The sequence below is a fragment of the Battus philenor genome, unplaced genomic scaffold, assembly GCF_028537555.1.
Source record: "Battus philenor isolate CCGP_79_NKW_IND1 unplaced genomic scaffold, ilBatPhil1.0.hap1 SCAF_12, whole genome shotgun sequence".
NCBI classification, from domain to species: domain Eukaryota; kingdom Metazoa; phylum Arthropoda; class Insecta; order Lepidoptera; family Papilionidae; genus Battus; species Battus philenor.
Window position 1 is genome coordinate 8,223,074 of NW_027181674.1, and position 22,505 is coordinate 8,245,578.

At 31.0% G+C, this 22,505-nt stretch overlaps 1 protein-coding gene across 1 annotated transcript; it reads left to right on the top strand.

Moving 5' to 3' along the window:
* The first annotated feature begins 5,620 nt into the window (after nt 1-5,620).
* LOC137932863 (uncharacterized) lies at nt 5,621-22,105 on the top strand. Its single transcript, XM_068776549.1, has 8 exons — nt 5,621-5,672; nt 7,925-7,957; nt 9,187-9,423; nt 14,614-14,742; nt 15,164-15,278; nt 15,619-15,797; nt 16,312-16,377; nt 21,657-22,105. The coding sequence occupies exons 1-8, from the start codon at nt 5,621-5,623 to the stop codon at nt 22,103-22,105; spliced, it is 1,260 nt and encodes a 419-aa protein (XP_068632650.1).
* Nucleotides 22,106-22,505: the final 400 nt, after the last annotated feature.

A 22,505-nucleotide genomic window follows, 5' to 3' on the forward strand; every position in this document is an offset into this window, starting at 1 on the left:
GTATAAAAGTGTTATACTCGTCTGTACGAGAAAACCGTAAAAATACCGTAGGAACCAAACTCTATGTGTAATTTTTTAATTTTATATATTAGTATTATTAATAGTAACCTAAAATAAAATGGTTGACATATTAAAAATAAGAAACTTGGTGCATCACCCGTTGTTGTTCAGTGGATTCGATAGGCCTCGAACCATTAAACCATGATTGTACTGATACAATTTTCATTGCGATTTAAACTATGCAGGGACGCAACCGAAGTCGTTCGCAACATCTGTTTGACAATTTACGCTTTTAATAATGGCCGACAGTGCCTTTGAATCGGTTGCGCGCGAATTAACCACGGGCTAAATTAAAGCCTTCAAAACTTTTTACGGGGCGGACCCGCCGATGTACCCGCACTCTGCACCCGGCTTGCTGGTCGACTTTTTTAATTCCTGAGGGAATTGAAGGAAATAAGCGGACTTGTTTAGTTTACCATTTGAATTGGCGAAAGATTCAATGCTGAGGTGTATTTTTATTATTTTGTGTATGCACTGTTTTTCTAGCCAAACATGCAAAGTGAACATGAGAAATACGTACTCGCCGAAAACTAAAACTGTTTTTAATAGTTTCTACGGGCTAAATGCTGCTTATGAAATTCAAACTGAAAAGTATATTCTTGGTTTTATGATACATTTCTAGAATTGTCTTAAGTCTGTTATCCTCTAAAGATAAGCAATATAATAAAAATTATTATGCCAGTATGCTCAACATTAATTAAACATTACTGCTATCAGTGTGTATTTAGTATTTTCACTGATAATTCTTGTCTTTTTAAAAGGCATATGCCTACACACGTACACGCACTGAAAAAAAAATTAAGAATTACCATATTAAAATCGTAAATAAAAAATAAAGAGTGTAATCAATTCCTGTTCCTAACCTTGTTACTTAATTGTCGGTTTCCAGAATGAGTCGTAATCGGGGTTGGTGGGCGTAAAAAATATATTTTTGTATGTAATATACTTTACCTCTCAAAAAGAAATAATATCATTAAAATTAAGAAGATTCTTAACAGAGTTAAAGCTTCTAAAAATCATGAAAATCCGATTCGATGTTTCGTTCACCGTAAAATTTATTGCCATTAAGTTCACTGAACCGACATCGAGAACACAAATTGCTCGCACCTAAGACTTTGTCGGAGTTTCTCTATAAGAGTCTACAGCGACAGATAATATAAGTTTATATTTATTTTTCACTGCCCATGACTTCGTACGTCTATGGTATATGCCCACGTGTTTAATCACGTTTATTGATATCAAATGCAATTGGCGTTTAAGGCAATAATTTAAATAAAGTTTTTCCATACCTTCTGGTGACATAAAGCTGCATAATTTGTTTATTTAATTAGACGTTGAAGTGGTAGCCCAGCGGTAAGGGCTGAGACTAGCGATCTGAAGTCGCAGGTTCGATCCCCTAGATACAATCTTATATGATTCACGCTTTATGGATTAATTATATAGGATTTCTACTGCTCATAAACAAGCTTCCATAGTATTAGCAGCGATGACCTCTGCGTACCATAATATCACACTGCGATCGTCAACTCGTCTGTTAAGCTTGGCGATTTTGGTATATACCCTTTTAGTATTTTTTGAACGAGGCCTATGCCTTCCAGTGTCTGTATTCCAGTGGGCTGAAACAACAACAAATTTAAATGTAATACATAGTTGTAAAGTAAATATTACTTTACTAGTTCCTTGAATTTAGTCCAATATACAATGTGTTTATGTCAAACATTCATATCACTATGAAACGGCCAGAGCTTTTATATTATATATAGTATGAAATATACAGCTTTGGTACCAAGAAATCGTTTTATAAAAATTGTTGTTGCTCTCGTCTCGTGGTGATGACACAATAGAGAAAAATCTTATTTTACAAAAATAAGGAACTTTCGTCTTACTTATTACAATTATTTATACTCATATCAGCTATTAGTCAGAGCAAGAGGAAGGGAAGTAGAAATAGTATGAACATTTATTTACTAATTCAACCTAGCGACATTATTTTGGTATAATTAACATAATCATCTTAAGAAGTTTCGGCTTAAAATTTATCAAAAAACATGTTTTGAATAATTAATCCAGTATGACATTAATTGGAGACAGTTCAGTAGCTTGATTGTAAAATACACTGATCATGAGTAATGATGAAAACTATAGATTGATGGCATGATATTTCTAAACTTTCATATGTGTATAATATTTAAAAAAAATAATACATAGCTTTTACCGCTACAAAAGTTGTAAATAGGTTTATATTTAAAATTTTCTAGAGCCACAAATCGATCTCTTTTACATATTTTTCAAATACAATCCTATATATCTATATGCTAAAAGCAAAGGAAACCATAACATGAGTTTCGGTTTAAGTCTACCAGATCTGACGTACCGCCCCTGATTGCTGTCGTCACGCGTAGTGTATTAGACATACATTATAGCATCTGTTTCGTAATTCTATGTAACACCGCACTGTTATGAACAGGGGTTATAGAACACCATCATGTGAACATTAGAGGTACAGCCAAAATGAACTGTTGCAAAAATAGAATTTTAATGACTACTTGCCGCGGCGTTTAAATAAAAATAATGTCGCATTTTATAATTTTTATTCAGGACAACAGCAAAAACAGAGAACTGTTACTGTCTATCCATTCAATCAAATGAAATATTTATTCTTGCACGAACTATATCGAACAATAATTATAACCGGTGCTTCGACGTAAATATACCTCAGCTATGGCTAGAAGAACCACCTTCATAAATTATGCAAACATACACGGGGTAGACAGCTGACTACCGTCGGATTATCATTCTGGTATATGGCCATGAATTTGCTGTTAGAGAAAAATATATTTTATGGTATTATTTTACGTACTTACTATACTTCTATTAATTTCGAAATTGGAAGACTTTTAAAACGAATTCGTTAGAGTTACTCAAAATTTTCTTCTTTATTATATTTTTATTATTTATTTTGTGCGAATAACACATTTATTTCGTTATGTTGCAATAGAAAAGAACTGGTTTGTTTCTACACCAAAATAAACGGCAGAAGTAATAAAGTTCCTACATATCCTTTCTCATAATATTTCGCGAAAACACTTCTTTGAAACTTGAACCCATATTTGAAGTGTTGAGAAATACTTCAAGTGTATTTTCTGTTAAAAGTTTTAGAAACGAACCAGCTCTTTGCCTTTCAACTATATGTATCTATATGTTTGTAACATGTGTAAAGAAAAACGTTAAAGATGATGTTTAACAAGTGAAGTTAAATTATGTGTATCAGGTATTTACTTAGCTAATACAATCGTGACTTGTTCTATTACATAGTTTAATGTTTCTTAACGTTCTTTAATTGTTAAAGAAGCAAAGATTCCAAGGAAATGTGTGTAAATTCTTTAGGCTTTTTTGATCAATAAGGGTAACAGCGTACTGATAAGTGTTATGTCTACAAACTTATTGACCATCCTTAGTCATTCTAATGTGAACATAAATTGGCGACCGCTACGTATTTTTATTGAACTTCGACTAGTAGTGCATTTCATTATTAAAAAGTAAACCATGCGCATGTCCTTAGGGATGTCAATAGTTTCTTTTTTTTAAATATTTGTTAAAGAAATTACGTTCTACACTGTCTAAAAAGTAGTAAGTATGTATATAAATAATAAATATCGAGAGTGTCATTCATTTTAGTAATCTTAAATATGCCTCCAGGAAAATCTACACTTTGTTAATTACATTAGGATAATGCACCCAGATACCATTAATGTATCTATTTATATACAACAAAATATAATTATAAATCTGGGTTCACATAATGATATTAAACATAAATAAATATCAATTAATACTTAATATTTTCTCCTAATCCCTTCTTTTCTTTTGTGACAGTTATTAAAATTATAACATGTATTTTAATTATACTTTGAAAACGTCTCTTAATTTCTTAATTGATATCCGCGCATTTAATCGCATCCAATTTCCTATGATTTAACTTACTTTATTAAGCGCCAACATAACTTTAATGTTACTGTCGCAAGTATGGTTTTCTTCAACTTTCTTATTTGTAATAGGTTAAATATTAAGTCAACATTTATTATTTCAACTTTTCCAACATTTATTATATATGACATGGCAACTAACAAAGAAAGTTTTGGTTAATAAAAAATAAAATCGATTAGATCTTTGACATTTTGAGTCCATTATTAAAAACACCCTTAACAGAAATTGATTTTAATTAAAAGGCTTAAATAATGTTAGAAAATTATCACTTTTAGTTGTTTGAAATACAGAGAAAATAAAAATATTTCCCCCATATTCCCTTGAATATCTTAACCTTCGTACAAAAAGTTTTTGTGATGTAGATTAATGGGAATATTTGTGAGAATAATTCAAAACTATGGACATTTTTACATAAAAGTTTTCATAGCAACCCTACATAGGTCAGCCGTAACGTCCATCGAATCTTATCAAATATTAAAAGGAGAACTTCAAATTGAATTTCAAATTTTCTTTATAAACATGAACATTACAGTGGCGTTCCAATCTAATCGAATTATGATAAATGTTGAGGATCTTCATTAACATACGCTGATTTAAGCAGAGTTCATCTCATTCACTTTCGATGCTAATGTATCAGAAATTATAATGGAATATTTTTGTATGAATAATGCATTTCCAGTACAATTCTCTTATGCTGTTGCTATATCGCTTCCGTCTGCCAAGTAAATCAACCAGCTATTTTCTTTTGTCAATCTTGAAATGTAAATGAAAGACTTAAATAAAGTGACTATATCTACCTTCCTCCTTATTATTTCTCTCGAGTATGACCGTTTTTTGTCCAAAAATAGCGACTAAAATTTTAAATTAAGCGTACGCTTTAAATGCTTAATTTACAGAGGCCGTCTGTGCACCTCTGGCTCAAGAGGCCATTTAACTAATCACGATATATGACGTTTGACACAATTTAAATCACTCTAGCATTCGACTGTAACACCTTTCGCTTTTAAATTGCTGAGATGTGATTAGGTTTTAAAATGGTCATGTAAGTAACAACTAATAACGCTTCTGCAGAATACTTAGATCATTATACATTCAAATCATTGTAGCCAAAAACAATTCGTTCTTAATAACACGTAACCAATAAGCCTTTTTGCTTTTCTCTAAAAAGTAGAGTTGAGATTATTTCAGGACATGCTTATAAATATTACTTCAAATATGAAGTAATTTATTTCGAGACAAATATCTTCTTTAGTATTTTAATCTATCACTACCACGCATTATTTTGTATAGTCTTTCGGCTTTATATAACATCTCTTTTAAATAGCTTTAAAGCCTTTCCGTTTTAATTTTTTTGCTGATAAGTTTCACTTGTAGTAGATATCGTAATCATTTTTATCTATTCTCCTCATAAGGAAAATTTTGGGCCACTGAAATAAATATAACCGAAATATACATTGGAACTCGATAATGTCATTTCAGTATATAATTTGTTTATGGATCCACCCTCTTAGATTTGTTTATGAAAAGCATATCCAAGAAATAAAGAGATTATTAGAGTTGGCAACGAACCAAAATGGGTAGTAACCCCGAATTCTATTGGCAAGAAAAAATGCTGGCGCTATCAGGTTTTATTTAGGACATCCATTCATGATGCTGACATAGTGTGGGGCAAACTTCGGTTATTGCCAGTTTGAGAGGCGCTTTCAATAAATTTTCATGAAATTGGAATTAAAATTTAAATGAAGACACGGTCTCCGTATGTGCTTATTATACTGTGCTTCTCAATGTACATGGCCATTGCGACTTATTTTAAATTTCTTGCAGACAATTATTCATTTTTGAGTACATGGCGTGTAAATAGTATAATTTAATAATTCCCTTCCGTCATTACATATTTTCCTCGTTTGTTTGCATGTTCATTAAAATCTCTTTGAAACATTGTAATTAAGGTTGGCGTATCTCTATATTTGAAGCTTTTGAAGTAAATCAACAGGCGCTTCCAGTACGCATGCGTGCTTCAGCCAGTTTTTGTTACATTTCCAAGTTTTCAGTCATCGCGCTCCTGTATACTCGAGTGGTTCATTGCGAACAACTTCCAATACTTTGTTTCGTTGACCTGACTATCAGCGAAACGCGAAAAGTTGATATTATGTAGTTTGCGATGGAATCCTCCACATGCATCGTGTTTCTTATAATGTGTTCAAGTTTGTATAATTTTTCACTATAATCTATTCATAATTTATAATAAGTAACTATTTTTGTTTTTGTTATGTGTTGAAAGTTTTAAATTATTATAAAATTTTAGTCAACCTTCATTTATAGTTTCTTTTAATTTTCTACAGTTAATTTCTTTTTTAAAAAAACTTTTTCTTTAATTTATTAACAACAACCAAAAATGTAGAACATTTTCTTATGTTTATATTTAATACAAATACGAATGTATGCTATATTTATTTCGTCACATTGTCACTTTTCTTCTTGACGTTTGATAGCTGGCGTAGTTTTCCTCGCTAGTAAATTTATAAAACAGTATATTTAGTCATAATTGTATGAATACTAAGTGTAAGAAAATATGCTTTGTTACGCCAAAAGAACGGCTGTTCTGATATTCGATTAAGCCAGTAACAAATAGTGCAATAAATAATAACGGCGCGTAGATACCTTCGGTCCAATTTTAGTAAGAGCGTCCAGTTGTCTAGGTGGCTACATCTGAGCGTATTCCAGTTATAAAGGCGATGTATTATTCATGTTCCATTTGCAATATAACCTACCAAAACAATGCTTTTATCAAAGTTTTTATTACAATTTATTGTGCATGCACCGTACTTTCTTGCGTAGTGTTTAAAAACATGTTCATAGTGAGTTTTAAGTAGTAATTATAAAAGTAATAATAAAAGTATACATTTTAATTTAGGATAATTTATAAAAAAATTCATTTAAGCGCTTTGGTAATATAATGTTTTAAACAAACATATTGTTATACATGTTTCATGTTATATTTAATTCCATTACATTTAATTTAATTATACGTAATGTTATAAATAACTGGTATACATTATCTCACTACTTTAAGGTTTGTTTTAACAGGCGTCGGTTCCAAAATTGAAAAAAAATACATGTATATCAATTGGATCAAATTCCTGTACTTTAAAACCTTATATTAATGACAACAACTGTCGTTATATTAAACATGTCTACTGTTGTAATTACAAAAAAGACCAGGAATTACTTGAGGCTGAGGGTACGCAATCGACTAGTTAAATTCAAAGGTCTTCTGATTTGATGGCGTATTATATATTAGAAACATCGTAATCATTCCAGTCATAGGACGGCTGTTACTGGACATTAGCTTTCCTCGTGGACATGCAATAAGACTGCTTACAAACACAATACAATATTTATTTATAATAACTATAGACCTAATGAAAGAGTAGAACGATAACGGCAGTAATTAAAGTGTACTCATAATACATAAAAGCCGAACAAATCGGAGCAAAAGTTTAACATCGTGTTAAACCTCGATAAATCATAGCTTGTGTTTCATAAAGAACTAAAATAAATTAAGGAAAAGAAGCAAATATATAAAAAGAAACAATCTTAGTTTTTAAAAATTTTTCCATTTTTTTTAATTGAGTATTTTCAAAAAATATAGATGTTAATTATCAAATCAAATAGAAATGTTTAATTTTTAAAATCCAGACTTACTTCACGAAATAAATAAACTATTCGATTTTGTCTCTTTAAAATATTTTAACAAATCATTCTAGGAGAATTGCATATACTTTTAAAATATTCACATCGTAATAATTCTGTACATTTTTGAACACTTATATTAACGCGTAACTAAAGTTATGTCCGTACCGAGTCCATATATAAGCAAGACGATTAATCATAAAACTTCTGAACACAAGTTACTTAGTAGTTGCAGTTTAGAAGTTTATTATTGATATAGACACAACATAACTTTAAGAAAATATTGTTAATAAAATTATCTGTAAGTGTTCTTTGTTTGACACAGGAAGTTTATATATATATATATGGATGCGTGCGTCATCGTGGTCATCGTGGCGTGGGTCTTTGGGAAAGGCCTACGCCTTGCAGCAGGCTTTCCATAAAGATAATCTCAATAATAAATCTATCGGCTGATCTTAGGATGAATATGAAATATTAGTGTTATTACTATGAACAATGATGTAATCCCACCTGATTACAAAATTATGCTGTGCTCTCTAATATGTAATACAGCTTATGGTTTGTGGCCAAAGACACTTTACCATTACGTTAACACACGCCGTGCAGTTGTTAATAAAATTTCTAACCAAAATGTATACAGGGTGGTTGGTATAAGGCGCAGAAGCTTAAAAGGAGTGATGTATAGTTAATTTGTTAGCAAAAAGTTTTTAAACTTTTACATCGCTATCCAATCAGTCTGAAACCCTTGGGATACATCAGGTCCATACATTTTAATAAACAATAGTTAATTTTAATTTGTAGTAATCCAAATTTTGAACATACACCTTTTAATACTACAACAAGGTTACGTTGTACGATATTATTTAAATTTATTGATTTTTGGACAATTTCTACCATACAGTAATTGACAGCAAATGCGCGATACTTTAAAATATTATAATATAAGTCAAGTAGAGTAATTCTTTTGTAATTAGGGAATAAAAGAAATATACAAATTTTTTTTCAACTATTTGGAAATATTCAGTTATAGAAAGCAAGTACAGCGGAAGGTTAATGCATTAAAAAAATTTTGCATTGTGAGATAATTATTCTCTATTCCTTAATGAACAGTTAACCAATAAATTTTTAAGTACTCGCAAACATAAAACTTATCAGTAGAGATAGACCAGAAAGATTCCCGTTTTATCAAAACTTTTACTTATTATATATTAAATAAGTTTTAAGCTAAAATATTTTTTTCGATTAAATATACATTTAGTAACGCATTATCAATTATTTATCCTATCTTTTGATCCTCGACCTGATTTTAATTAAGCAATGTTGTCAAAATTAATGTGTAAAATATGTTATAAAAAGATTAAAGCACGACCTTTAAATTGTATTAACAAAAGTTATATAACGAAGTGGGTATAAGTGGGCACGCATTCATTAAAATGTTATTTCTAGAATGTGTGGGTGTGAATATAAAAAACCTTGAGGTACCGGCGCTGGTGGAAGTGGGCGCTGAATCTATTGTCCTAGACTGTCAATACAGCATCGACGCAGTATCACCCAGGGTAGGATTGGTTATGAAATGGTTTTTCAACGGTTCTTCAGGGCTCGTGTATCAATGGATACCGCCAATGCGGCCGCAAGTTGTTGGATTATTAAAAGGAAAAGTTGATCTGGACTTTAAAATTTCAGGTATGTTTCTCTATTCTGTTTATAAGAGTTGGTTTTGTCTTTCCTGTCTGTTTTGATTCTAAAGACTTGTTCAAGAAAAGTTCCTTGAAATTAAAATGTTTATTTTTTATGTCGTCGTTAAAAAGTCAGTAAGGATATTTGACTGCTAGCTTTCTCAAAAAGTGTAAAAAAATGTATACTCTAACTACAGAGATATAGTTGAAAATATAAAAATTTACGAAAACATTCCTGGTGTTGTGATAATATCTCAATGGATTTCTAATGTAATTTTTCATTAAAGTTGATTAATTTTACAATAAAGGATTATTTATTAATAGTAATAAAATGCCAATGTTCCACAATTGTCAACTAGTTACAGCAATGTAAAAAATTAACATATTTAAATTTTTTTCTCCTTTGTGAAAAAAACATTTGTTGGCTTCAATTCAGTTAAGTTATTTTGTATATATGTATTTTTACACTAACATTAATACATTAGTCGTTTATTTAAATTCATTATTTTTGTTTACACTAGTTCTTTACATTGGTCCTTTTTGATGTTAAAATATGTACACAGCTTTGTTCAGAATACAAAAGAAAGACAAAGTGGGCACAATATAATAGAATTCGTTTTATTTTGGCTTAGAGAGTCATTGCCGAGAGTATGAGAGCAAAGTGCTGAACCTTCGGTGCGTAAGCTTCGTAAAGTACGTTCTTAGAGTTTTGATAAGTCAAAGGCATTTATTTTTTTATTTTCTCAAAATAACGATGAGAGCATACTTTTACGATAAGCTGCAAATTTTAGTGTATAGGTGTATTTTAAAGTGTATAGCCGTCTTAAAGGAGTTAAACTTGTCAATTTATTAACGCGCTTAATGTTAAAAGATATAATGACATGAATTAGACAAATATAAAAATTGATAAAATAATAAGCTGTCAATGTTTATGAAAGGAAAAAATCAACCAAAAATGTCACGGCCACAAAAATAATAATAGTAAGAAAAATAACATATTAAGAACATTTGCATTATTTTTGATTAACTAAAAATGTATTTTGTTTTGGTTCTTGGCGATACCTATTCAAACCTAGCGGTAAAGCGTAATATTTCAAATATCATCGGAAAAGCGTGTTATAAACCAAATTCGATTTCTCCCCTAGTATTCAATTTAAGCGGCTCGGTTGTTGTTGGTTCATTACAAATTGGTTTATTTGAGATAATTTTATAAAAATATTTTCATAGATTAATCCGATTTTTATAATATTTTCTGTGAAAATATACGCATTCATATGTAATTTTACGTAACTCCATATTCTTTTTATTTATTATTCTCCGAATTGATAGAACGTAATATTTAATTTTTTGTACATTTGACATGACTGAACAATAGCGAGATGAAATAAATTAAATACAGCACTCCGTGCATGCACGGTTTAAAATATTTTCTCTTTTACTTAAAGCAATCCTGTCTTAGTATATTTCGCTTTTATTTATTTTTTTATATTATTTTCTGAGATTTCAAGATGTTGATACTGCAAGTTGAGAAATCGGATCAGGTACTAAATTTACTTTCTTAAACCTTTTCCAGACCATAATTCAATGCTACGCAGATATATTAGAAATATTTGCTTGATGCACTTCTCATTAAATAAAGTTATTTAAGTGGTTAAAGCCTCCTTCAAATTTGAGCACACAGTAATTAAGTACCAATAGCTAACGACAAAACGAAAGCGCTGAGCTACCGGGAGAACGAATCTTGCAAAAGAATCTTAATGTACAAATTGCAAAATTATAATGTATATTGTCGTTTTCGTAGAACTCAGTGTATTGAATAAATGAGAAATTCAGAACACACACATACTAAAGTTTTTACAATCCCACTTTTAAATGTAGTTTCTCCGTTACAAAGGTTTGGTTGGGAGCGCAGTTTGCCGGGCTCTTCAACCGAGCGCATGCCTTCGAGTTACGTCTAAGCGAAGGAGAATTCTTAATTTGAAAGATTCAAAGATATGTGCTATGGAGTAAATAGCGACGGAACTGAATAAGGCATATTTGCGCACTTTGTGCCAATGCGAAGTAAATTCATGAACAAATTTGAATACAAGCAAATTAAAGCACATGATTTTTTTTTCGTTCACAGATGAAGCTTTTTCACTCGTAAGACAATATTTTATTAATTAAACTATCATTTACCTTTAACGAAAGATTCTCAAAAAACCAATCCACTTCTGAAAAGTAGCAGGAGCTTTGCTCATTTTGTTATTGGGATTCTGGAATAAATGTGTCGATAGTTGTTTCGTAAATTAATATCCTCGTTAAAAATAAGGAAATATCTTCTTTTTTTGTGCGTTAATAATTTTGGTAATTCCGAAATAGTTACTAATAATGTTTACTTTAAGTTTATTTTATTTTAGTTAGATATAGTGCGTCAGCAATCCGTTTGCGTTAAAGATGCAGAGAATCATCATTGTTTACCGGCCTGGCTATTCTCCATAAACAATGAAACCGTTCCCAATTAGAAAATGCATGTCATATTGATCCGACGAAGGTATCTTTCGAACGCACCGGCCACCAATGTAAGACTATTAATTAGCCTTTGTTTACCTACCATTGTTTCCTGTGGTGCTGTTGGGGTAACGTAAAGCACAATCGTATTTTTTTTGTTCTATTACGTGATAACAGGTGATAATCTTTGACAAGGTAGAAGAGTTTATAAATAACTTAACATCGACTTCTATTTTGAATAATTTATGCGTATACCTTTATTTCAAAGTTTTAAAATAAAATTCTTTTAATTACAAAAGCTTTATTTCTGGATCTTTAAGCTTAATTCTAAGAAGTTATTGAACTGAGTTCTGCCTAGAACCTTGAATTGCTTAAAATGTTTTTAAACATGTCTAATTGATTATTATTAATTCTAAAAAGTGACGAATCAAGCGTGATGGTAAGTAAAAGACTTTACTCGAGGCTTTACATTGATCACTTACCGGATTGCAAGGCCGCCGTGCTGTTATGTTGCTTGGGCGGACACTCCATGGAGTGACTAAGCGAAAAGGTCCTCCTTATTGGGAACCTAAGTGAGAGCTATCATACGCGTCTAATTGCTATTCATGTGTCCTAGACATGATCGGTTGTTGTAGTCAGGCTAATGTTTTTATCATTTCGGAAAATGTTGACCTGACAGAAGTAAACAAAGAAATTTTAGCTACACTTCGATCTACAGTTGGAAAAAAACTATTCGATATGTCACTCTAGTATAAGTTTGTGTCCCTCCCCATCGGCGTCGACAGCCTTGTATTGTTAGACTTTGATTTGTCTTGTATTTATTTAGGTTTTTTCGGCTCGTCATTACCATCATCGTGTCAGGTATTCCCTAAAGTACCACCTTGTCTATATCGTCGATCTATTAAGCGGGGGGCCTGCCTGAGTTATGATTATTAAGTCGAAAACATGTTTCAGTATCAGGACGGTAACTTTTAATTGCTCCGGGTGTTACAATCGTAGGTGGTGGTACCAGCAGTCAACGGATTTGGTCACTATAGGGTAATTACACTGCACATATCGTTACTTTTTTGTATAAAAATGTTCTAGAATCCGTAACGAATATTTATTTATTTATTTATCTCTTCACCCTTTTTACAATCTAGGTAATTGAAATAATGTAAATAATTTAATATAACTTAAGCTTAAAAGAGGTCTTATTTTAAATCGGGTTTAGATCTTCTCTTATGGTATTTGTCTGCAAAACTAATAGGCCGAACAAAAATCGTTTATAGTAAGAATTATGAAATACCTATCAATTAAACTTATTATTTTTTTTTCAAACTCCATGTTTTTTTTTAATAAAAGCCTTTAGAAGCGACTTATTTTATTAAAGATCTTTATTACGGTTTTTTAACAAAGGCAGCCCATAACAAAGCGGGACCGTATATAAAAGCGAACTTTACTCTCGGACACAGCGTCCTATGTATCACACAAATATTTTTCGCATTTGTCGTACTTACAGCGAGGACACTTATCCGTCACATCGATCATTTATTATAATGTGATATTTATATATTTTTTGGGTTTTATTCGCAATGTATTATGAAGTAATAAATTAAAGTTTAATTTTTCAAATTTCCTGTTTTTTTATTTTATAATTATATGGTGATATTGACTCAATATCAAGACAGTTTCTATAATCTTGTAAAAAAGGACAATTCAAACAAATATCTTGACTGTTAAAGCAAAGAAAATAATATATTATTTTTATTATTAATAAATAAAATATTTGCTACATAATTTCTTTCAAAGCAGTAAGACACTGGTTTGAAAGAAATTACATAGCAAATAATTTACGTAAATTAGAATCGGAAAAATTTAAAACTGTTATAAAATAACACATCGAAAGCAACGGTTTTTTATTACTAACGAGTTCTATAAGTAATATAACTGTATGTGTAAATGTTCCAATATGAAGAACACCGTAGACAAAAAATACTGAGATATAACCTATGTGCGTGACTTTAATTATAAAACCTCCTGTGATAATTAGTAACTGATACCTATGTGAGCATGGGTAACCCTGCGCTAGAGTACTGAGACTTGCGATCGTAGATCGCGAGTTCAATTACCGGGCTATAATCTCATACATATAATTCACACTTTGTGTATTAATAATATAGGATTGCAACTGCTTACAAACAAGTTTCCAGAGGATGCATTGCAAAGTCCTCTGAGCACAATAATTGCGCACTTACTTTATCTTTTTTAAGTTCGTATTACTTACAATAAGAACATGGTCCTTTAAAATAATCGCCTTATACTATAAATAAAACATATTCACTTATTGATAACTTTGAAGAATTTAATCAAAAATGCAATAGCTTATCGAAAATCTAGGTATGATACAAGTTTCATTTACACCTAGCCGGTACATAGTTTTAAGAAATAGGAATATTAAACACTAAATGATCGGTCTAACTATATTTATATACTAGTATGCAAAGTAGAAGCAGAAGAATGATACGTCATTGAATATAATTTATGACCAATTATGTATAGCTTGTAGTTTAGGTAAAACGTTTATTAAAATGGAAATTTTCCACTTATTGTAGGTAATAAATAAAATTTTACGTTATTTGCTTACTATCTACATAATAGATTAATAGTAGAAAAATTGCGTAATAAATTAAAAAGTTGAACTAAGATTATGTTTACTTTTTTTCAGACGATCCCCTACAAGCATATAGAGCAATAAAAATAAGGAAGCCGACAACAGATTTAAGTGGCAACTACACTTGCGTCGTTTCAACATTCTTAGAGGAAGATCGACAAACGAAGTCTATGCTAGTATATAGTAAGAAAACTGGAACAAACTTTACAACTCAGTACGAGACCGTACCATATGGCATATAAATAATAAACGGGGGTCGTTGTTTATAAAATATATCATTTATCTTTTAAGATTAATAAATAATGAACATTTTTATAATAAATTAAGTCTTTATTATATCTGAAATTTGTAATACCACACATTATTGTCGTCATAATATACGTCTTTCGTCATACGCCTTTAAGATTACTGAGTAGGTAACATAACAAGACTAAAATGCTCTTTGAAAAGAACACTTCAAAATCATAGTCTTAATGTGAAAATGATTATATGTATGCTTGTCCCTTTTATATTTAACAATTAATAATATTTTAAAAAATATAGGTCGCTAAATATTACATTTTAATGCTGTTAAAGTATAATTACAAAAAAAATCAATTTTTAGGTCCAGCACATAATTTTAAATTCTTTCAAGAAAAAAAGTATGTTTTTTTAGTAACCCTAATTTGTTCTGCTGAAAAATTGTATCCGAAGCCTATTATGGTCATACAATCAAATGGGTAAGTCTAAATTATTGCACTCTTTCCGAGTATATATTATATTAAAAAAGAAATATTATTGACTTGAATAGATTGTATTCAAATAAATGTTAAATGTAAAACTTAAATATTAAAATTTTAGAAGTCAAAGACAGAGGCAAAGGCATACTATTTTAAGTCCCAAGAAGATATCGTAATAAATAAATATTTTACTGTAATTTAATACATTTCTTTATTTTCAGTCTTATGGATCAAAATGTATTTAAATAGTCTAGTTAGGCTAGCATTACGAACTGTTATTTAAAATTTTAGTATTTTTGATAGTTACATTAATATAGATTAGACAAAATTTATTTAACAGAGAACCATTAACACAAGCCCTAACTGAAATTAAGATGGACTCGTGGGGTCTGTATACAGTAACTACAACAGCGTTAGTTCATGACGATGACGTGGCAATGCCTCTTGAAGAATTCGTTTGTGAATTGTCTTTACCTGAAGCAAACTATTTCTGGAACAGAACTACAATTTATTATCCAGGTGAGTTTACAAGAGGAAAAAAGAACTGATAGTAAAGTCAGATCACTGAATATATTTATGGGATCGCCAACCCCTGATAATACCAAATAGAAGCGTTGCTAAAGTATCTTTCGTCACTTCTTGTACCAGCGTTTTATGAAGTGCTATTAATATTAGATAGGTAATAGCAACAGTTCAAGTTAAGGGGCGGCTCGGGTGCTCTTGAATTAGAATGCTGAATAGTATATAATGAAACGTCAACGACGAGTGATAACCCAAGTCAAGGTCCCCCCGAGGGGAGCCTTGACGCCAGTCATACTACGGACCGTCCGCCTCATCGATCTAAGAACTCGGCGGCGGCAACCTGGTGAAATAGTATTATGTAGCGAAGTGAGCTTTAACAATGTTTTAAGGTAAGCACCTTCTGCGCCCTTCTCCTTTGTCCTAGCGGAATCTGCAAATGGCATTTGGGTCGCAGTTAGCATAAATTATTTCTTAAATTATTTCTTTTTTATATATTTTTTTTTAATTACAGGCTTAATGCCAACTACGTATATCGCCACATTTGAGGTAAACAAGCCACAAGAACGTCTTTCAAATAGTAAGTTAAAATTCTTTAATAAAATAATAATTTATGTTACTTAGTTTGACTTCGAAATTTTATTGTTTTTAATATTCTGATATAACCACTGTAGTTATTAGCAAAGATGGCATATTCATATTAATGTGACGGATCCCTCTTGGCTCCCCTGATTGATAGATCTAACGTTGATTTTGATACGTTTGCCTACACAACTACAAAGAATTGCTACAAATACTTTTGGGCTCAACATCTTATGAGTTGCCGTAGATCGTAGTAAGATCTGAGGAGTAAGACATGTTCCGTCGTAGATTTCCTCCATATGCTTAACTCACAATATAGCATACGAACGAAAATAGTTTCTCTTTCAGTGAAAAATTATATTAATTTTCGTGTTTTGTATATTAATGCTATAATTTTTCTCTCAGGTGGAATGATTTTGGAGATCTGGGGCGGTTTAGTTATTGTCAGTTTTTTTACTGCTTAAAGTGACCGTTTGTAAAGTTATAGAAATTTTACGAATCTATTTTCATGAAATTATTTACCAAACTTCAACTTCAAAAGGAAGGAAAACCATCATTGGATTAGCATCTCTGTGTCTTCTTTGTAATATCAACTTTCACGATTATTTTATGAGTTATTTTCCTCGTTGATTACCCTAAATTGATTCGTTACATGCTAATATACGATAAAAGATAACTTAATGCATTTCAAGATTTTTTATCTCTAGTTAAAAAAAATACTTAAAAAGCTGTGATAAATTGTTGAATATTATGTTTCATCATGAATCATCTTAAATCATATATTATATATAATTAATGGAATTCGAGCGATTCGTGTAATATTCGTAAATGACCTTCTCTCATAAATAAAAATTTTGTATGTTGAAGAAGTTTTTCATTCAATAACCTATTTATTTATTAATCGTTCACTTTTCAGGGGGGATCGGAAATCGCAAACTTTTGCATATTACGAGTATAATGACAATATGTAGGTTGTTACAGTTGAGTTAATGACAAAAAACAACAAGACTACAACTAGTGTAAAAACAACCAACGTAACACGACATTTTTAAGAATAAAGCAAGAATACTACTTCTTCTGGAAAAAAATAGGTGTTCGTTATTTTACTTATTAAAAGCAATATATGTACAGAATGAAATTTCTTTATTGTAGTAGAAAATTAGGATTAAAAGCTTCTAGGAAATTATTTTCGGGTAAATCGACTTATGACGTTTTCAATTTATATTTAAATGTTTTTATTAAACTTAGGTATCGATCACATTTATCTCGATGTATGATATGAATATTTATAGATATTCCGAGGTAATAATATTTTCCTTAGTCTACGTTGGTATATACCGACTGTATTTATTTAAAATTAGTCTGTTTTAAAGAGCTTCTACTATATATGTTGGTACACGTTTTGCAGAAGATTGGTTATGTTTAAGGGATGACTGTGATGATTTTCAATAAAAAAATATGCACGTGCGCATGGAGCGCTTACTTAATAGTAATAACCGAGTGGCTGGAGTATTAATTTTTAATCTGTGCTCCATTTAACCTAACTGGAGCGATGCCAACTGCGTAGAAACGTGCTCTATGTTTCAGTTAAACTGCGTTATTAGCCCATGTTATGATAATGTTATATTAGGTAGGCATAAAGGTGGAAAAATCTATTCAGAATATGATAAAACGCTAATTTCGCTTCAGATTCATTTAATAGCTAAGTTTATGTTACCTCGTATTGAACTATAGCTGTAAAATACTTAATTTTATGTTCTATTGTTTTAAGCAGTATCATAGATCAAAATAGCCAATATTGACAGATGAATCGTTCGTTGTATGATATTCATTAATATGAACCTAATGAGTTGCTTCTTTGAAGTAGCAGTGGGCAGGGCAAATCGTTCGTGCAACCGATGGCGGTTGAGGCCGTAAGGTTCTCGAGTGGCGACCACGAACCGGTAGATGCGGTGTGGGTAGGTCCCACTAGGAGGATCGATAACATAGTTAAGGCCGCAGGAAGTCATTTGGTGCGGGCGGTGTAAGACGGGTCGTCGTGACGACGTTTGAGAGAGGAATATGTCTTGCAGAGCGGTTCTATCGACTGAAAAGAAGAAGAACCTAATATTCTTCACAATATATGTTTGAACACTATTTTTCATATATTTTGAATATAGCACCCGTTCTGTAAACATATAATTTATTAAACTTTTCACTTTATCAATTATTCAATATATACTGGTTTAATGAAATATTGAAAAGCCAAAGAACGTGCGATTTATTTTAATTGGCGTCAATTTTCCGAGAGACGGACGCTTAGCCGGAAAATACTTCCGGTCTTTGAAAATTACTTTCAACCTTAAATTTCTTATGGTCGTCAGTTCGCAATAAATTAAAATTTCTACTTAGCCTCTGTTTATGATGCTGTCCCTTTCTTTTGAAATTTAAATTCTTCATGCGTCCTTTATTATTCCCCTTTGGAAAAATATTGGTTTATGACTATTTTGAGAAATAATTGATGATATAAAATAATCTTTTTTTACGTGTAACTTTACGCTTAAAAAGCATTTTTTTTGATCACACGCTTGTTGTGTTTTAATTACAGAAAGTACTATTAAAACACAATATACAATTACGTCTCTTTCGTGCATTGTCTGCGAAGAATCGTATATGGGTTACTGTCTCTATCTATTTATATTTTAACTTTTTTCATATATAAAATGTAAGCAAAATCGCTGCTATGTTATCGGAGCTAAGACAATGGAAAATCATGTAAAATAGCAATGAGTTACTTTGCCAACGGTATAATTTGTAATAAACTTAGAGACTTTCAATTCAAATGTACTAGTGGAGCTTAATTCCCACATAGAGGACCAATTACAAAGTACTATCTGGCGGCATATTAGGAAATTATAGATAGTTAAGTAATAAAAGTGTCAAAGGAGTAATTTCTGAGATTAATGTTATTTCAGACCTATGACTTTAACATTAGATCTGGTAGAGATTTATATATTGATAATTCACTTTAATTTGGAACGCCATTTACTTTAATATGTTTTTAAGTTACTACGATAACTTTATTTATTTCTAATAAATATTTTAACAAAAAATTACGAATAAATGACTTTTTTTACCTCAGAAAATAATATTTAAACAATATAAGATATACCATTAAATAGGTTTCCCTCAAGTGAAGTTAGCTGTGTTTTTATTTGTACTTGCTTACGCTATGCCTAAGGTACAACCATTAATCTAATTCTATGTAATATAGTCGCTGAATATAGAACGAGAGTATTATGAAATGGTGTTTCGGCGACTGTGTTGCACAGAAGGTTTTACAATATTTATATAGTCAGGCGAATGAATTTCTGATGTTATTTAATTTTCAGAAGAAAAAGAGCTAAACGTTTTCGCTGAAAAGATCTAATAGTATAGTTTAATTTTATTAAAATTAACACTATCTGCACATGCGCATCGATACTGGAAAAAGAAGTATTTCATGGTCATGCCTGAATTGTAGTACATGCAAAAAAGAATTCCGCCTACGTTTTTGTTTTCAAATTGTAATCGAAATATTATTCCTTTGGCAGAATCGTCAAAGAGTCAGTGTAATTTTACGGGCTTGTAAATTGGAAAAGAAAATAAGTCGAAATAATGGAATGGAAAGCCTTTACAAAGAAGTTTTTTTTTCAGAAACATTTTTCGAGAGATATTTGAAATAATGTGATTTTTTTTATTTTCTCTATAAATTTTTGATGTTATAAGTGATTATTTATTGCAATATTGTACTGCTTCCATATATAACATAAAATTTTAAAAAATAAGTGCGCAGGTCTTTAAAATAATATTCACTCTTCCTTTCCTTAAAGCTAAATCTTTTAATTTGCTAAGTAAAAAGTACGAATAATTACAAAAAATAAAAGGTTATGTGCTTCCATTAGGAACAAATAACAAGAAATAATAGTTGTTCAATGGTAAGAAACAAAATTACATTCCGAGAATAAATTAGCATTCCTAATGAAAACATCGGAATACTAGTACAAGATTTTAGCAATGGCATTAACATATAACCAAAAAATAAAATTGTATCCATTTGTTAAACACCGTTGTGATTATAAAATTGATAAGTGATATAATATTTTAAAAACCCTCTAAGTTTGTTGACTCTTCTTAGATCAGGACGTCTACGGATCCCTCGTAGTTTTAAGTTGAAAGATGCTAGTATAGAGGAGCTCTATCCTAGTTTATGTCCAATTGGTCTTTTCTAGTACCCATATCATGACATACATAAGGGGTAATTGTAAATGAACCTATATGGATAATAAAATGAAATAAATAAATACTTAAACTGTTAACTAAGCATTTTGTGTAACTAATTTTTCAGAAATACACATGATTTTTCATATACTTAAAGTTGTAAAAGTAATAAAATAGGAACAAAAAAATTTATTGGTGGTACTAAATTTGGCAAAATGCCCGGAAAGAAAAATTTGTATAACATTAAACATGAAGGTAATAGCAGCTAGTTAACAGTTTGCAGGTTAATAAATAACAACTTTCGTGTGATATTTTTTGTTATGTTATTAATTGCAACCGCAACAGACTAGTAAAATATTTATTGAACTCAACCATTTGTTTAATACGTTTTAAATTTATTTATTAATCAAATGAAAAGTCTAATAACGAGTAAATGTTAATGCTGCTATGTTACTGTTCTGTTTATTACAATCGTAAATGACGGAAAAAAATGTTTAAGTAGCGCAAAGATTCTTTAAGAGAAATTCTTTGAAAAGATTAATGAACAAAAAGTTTTAACCTTTTTGACTTTTCTAGATCGGTCTCCTTCAAAAAAGTGGTGAAATACATATATCTAGTTAAATATGTGTAACAAAATTGAATTTTGTAGAAAAATAATCCAGCGCTCAGTTTTAGTCTGGAGCAGGCAACACTAAAGTTTATTACAGAAATAATTTCAAATATAACAATAACACTATAAGGCAAAACCGTACCGTACATATATAGATTTGTAAGTATATATAGCACATTTGTCATCTAGTTACAATAAAACATTCGATGACATTCGTTAATCCAACAGACCAAATTGGTGCTGTCCGTCAATTAACAAAGGCTTACGTGAAACAAAAAAATTAGTGCTTTTCGTATTTACGCCTATGTTGAGAACGATGTGTTAGCGAATCAATATCATATTCTTGTTAGATTTATTTTAAATGTTTTAAAGAAATACTTGCAACAGAGTAAACGAGAACTTTAAATACCAACAGATATCCCTAATAGGTAGATCATGGATGCACAAACCGCGGCCCGCAGGCCACCGGTCGAACACTGGTGCCCTGCTGACAGCAAAAATAATACTCTCGTACATTCGAAAAATATTCAATTTCAATCAATCAATAGGCGCACGTACTACAACCCTTACAGACGTTACAGAACCGCTTCACCAGGTACGTAACATTGATCTCCACAGTGACCTCCAACTAGAAACCGTCCAAGAGTTCTTCCAGGCTTGCTCAAAGGCATACTTCGCGAAGGCCTCTTCCCACCCCAACCCCCTCATAGCGAACTCCACTCGCTACACCCTCGGCACTTCCTTCAGAAACCTCGTGAGGCGTCCTAAAGACGTCCTTACTGATCCTATCGCAGGGTTCCCACAATCCACTCGCCACACATCGCACCACTCGGCAATCTGTTTCCACAGAGTGGTCCACGCTGCCGTCCACACTTAACTCCTCACTCAGTACACTTCAGCAACACTGACCAGACATGCGCGCTAGCCGCGAGTTCTGCCGGCCAACTGGGTCGCGCTGGGTTTGTGTCCTCGAGGGCAATAGTACAGGTCGGGCAAATCATGAACAGATGACGGGCCGGCCGCCAGAAGTATAGGTAATTAAAGACAATAAAGAATTGATAATAATTTATTAAAATTGAAAAAGAATTTATTAATTTGAAGCGTGGCACTGCATAGTGCTTACAATTAATAAACATATATATATATATATATATATATATATATATATAAAATATGCTTGATATATATATACATATATATAAAATACTAATATATTTTATATATATATATATATATATATATATATATATATATATACATATATATAAAAGAGGAGA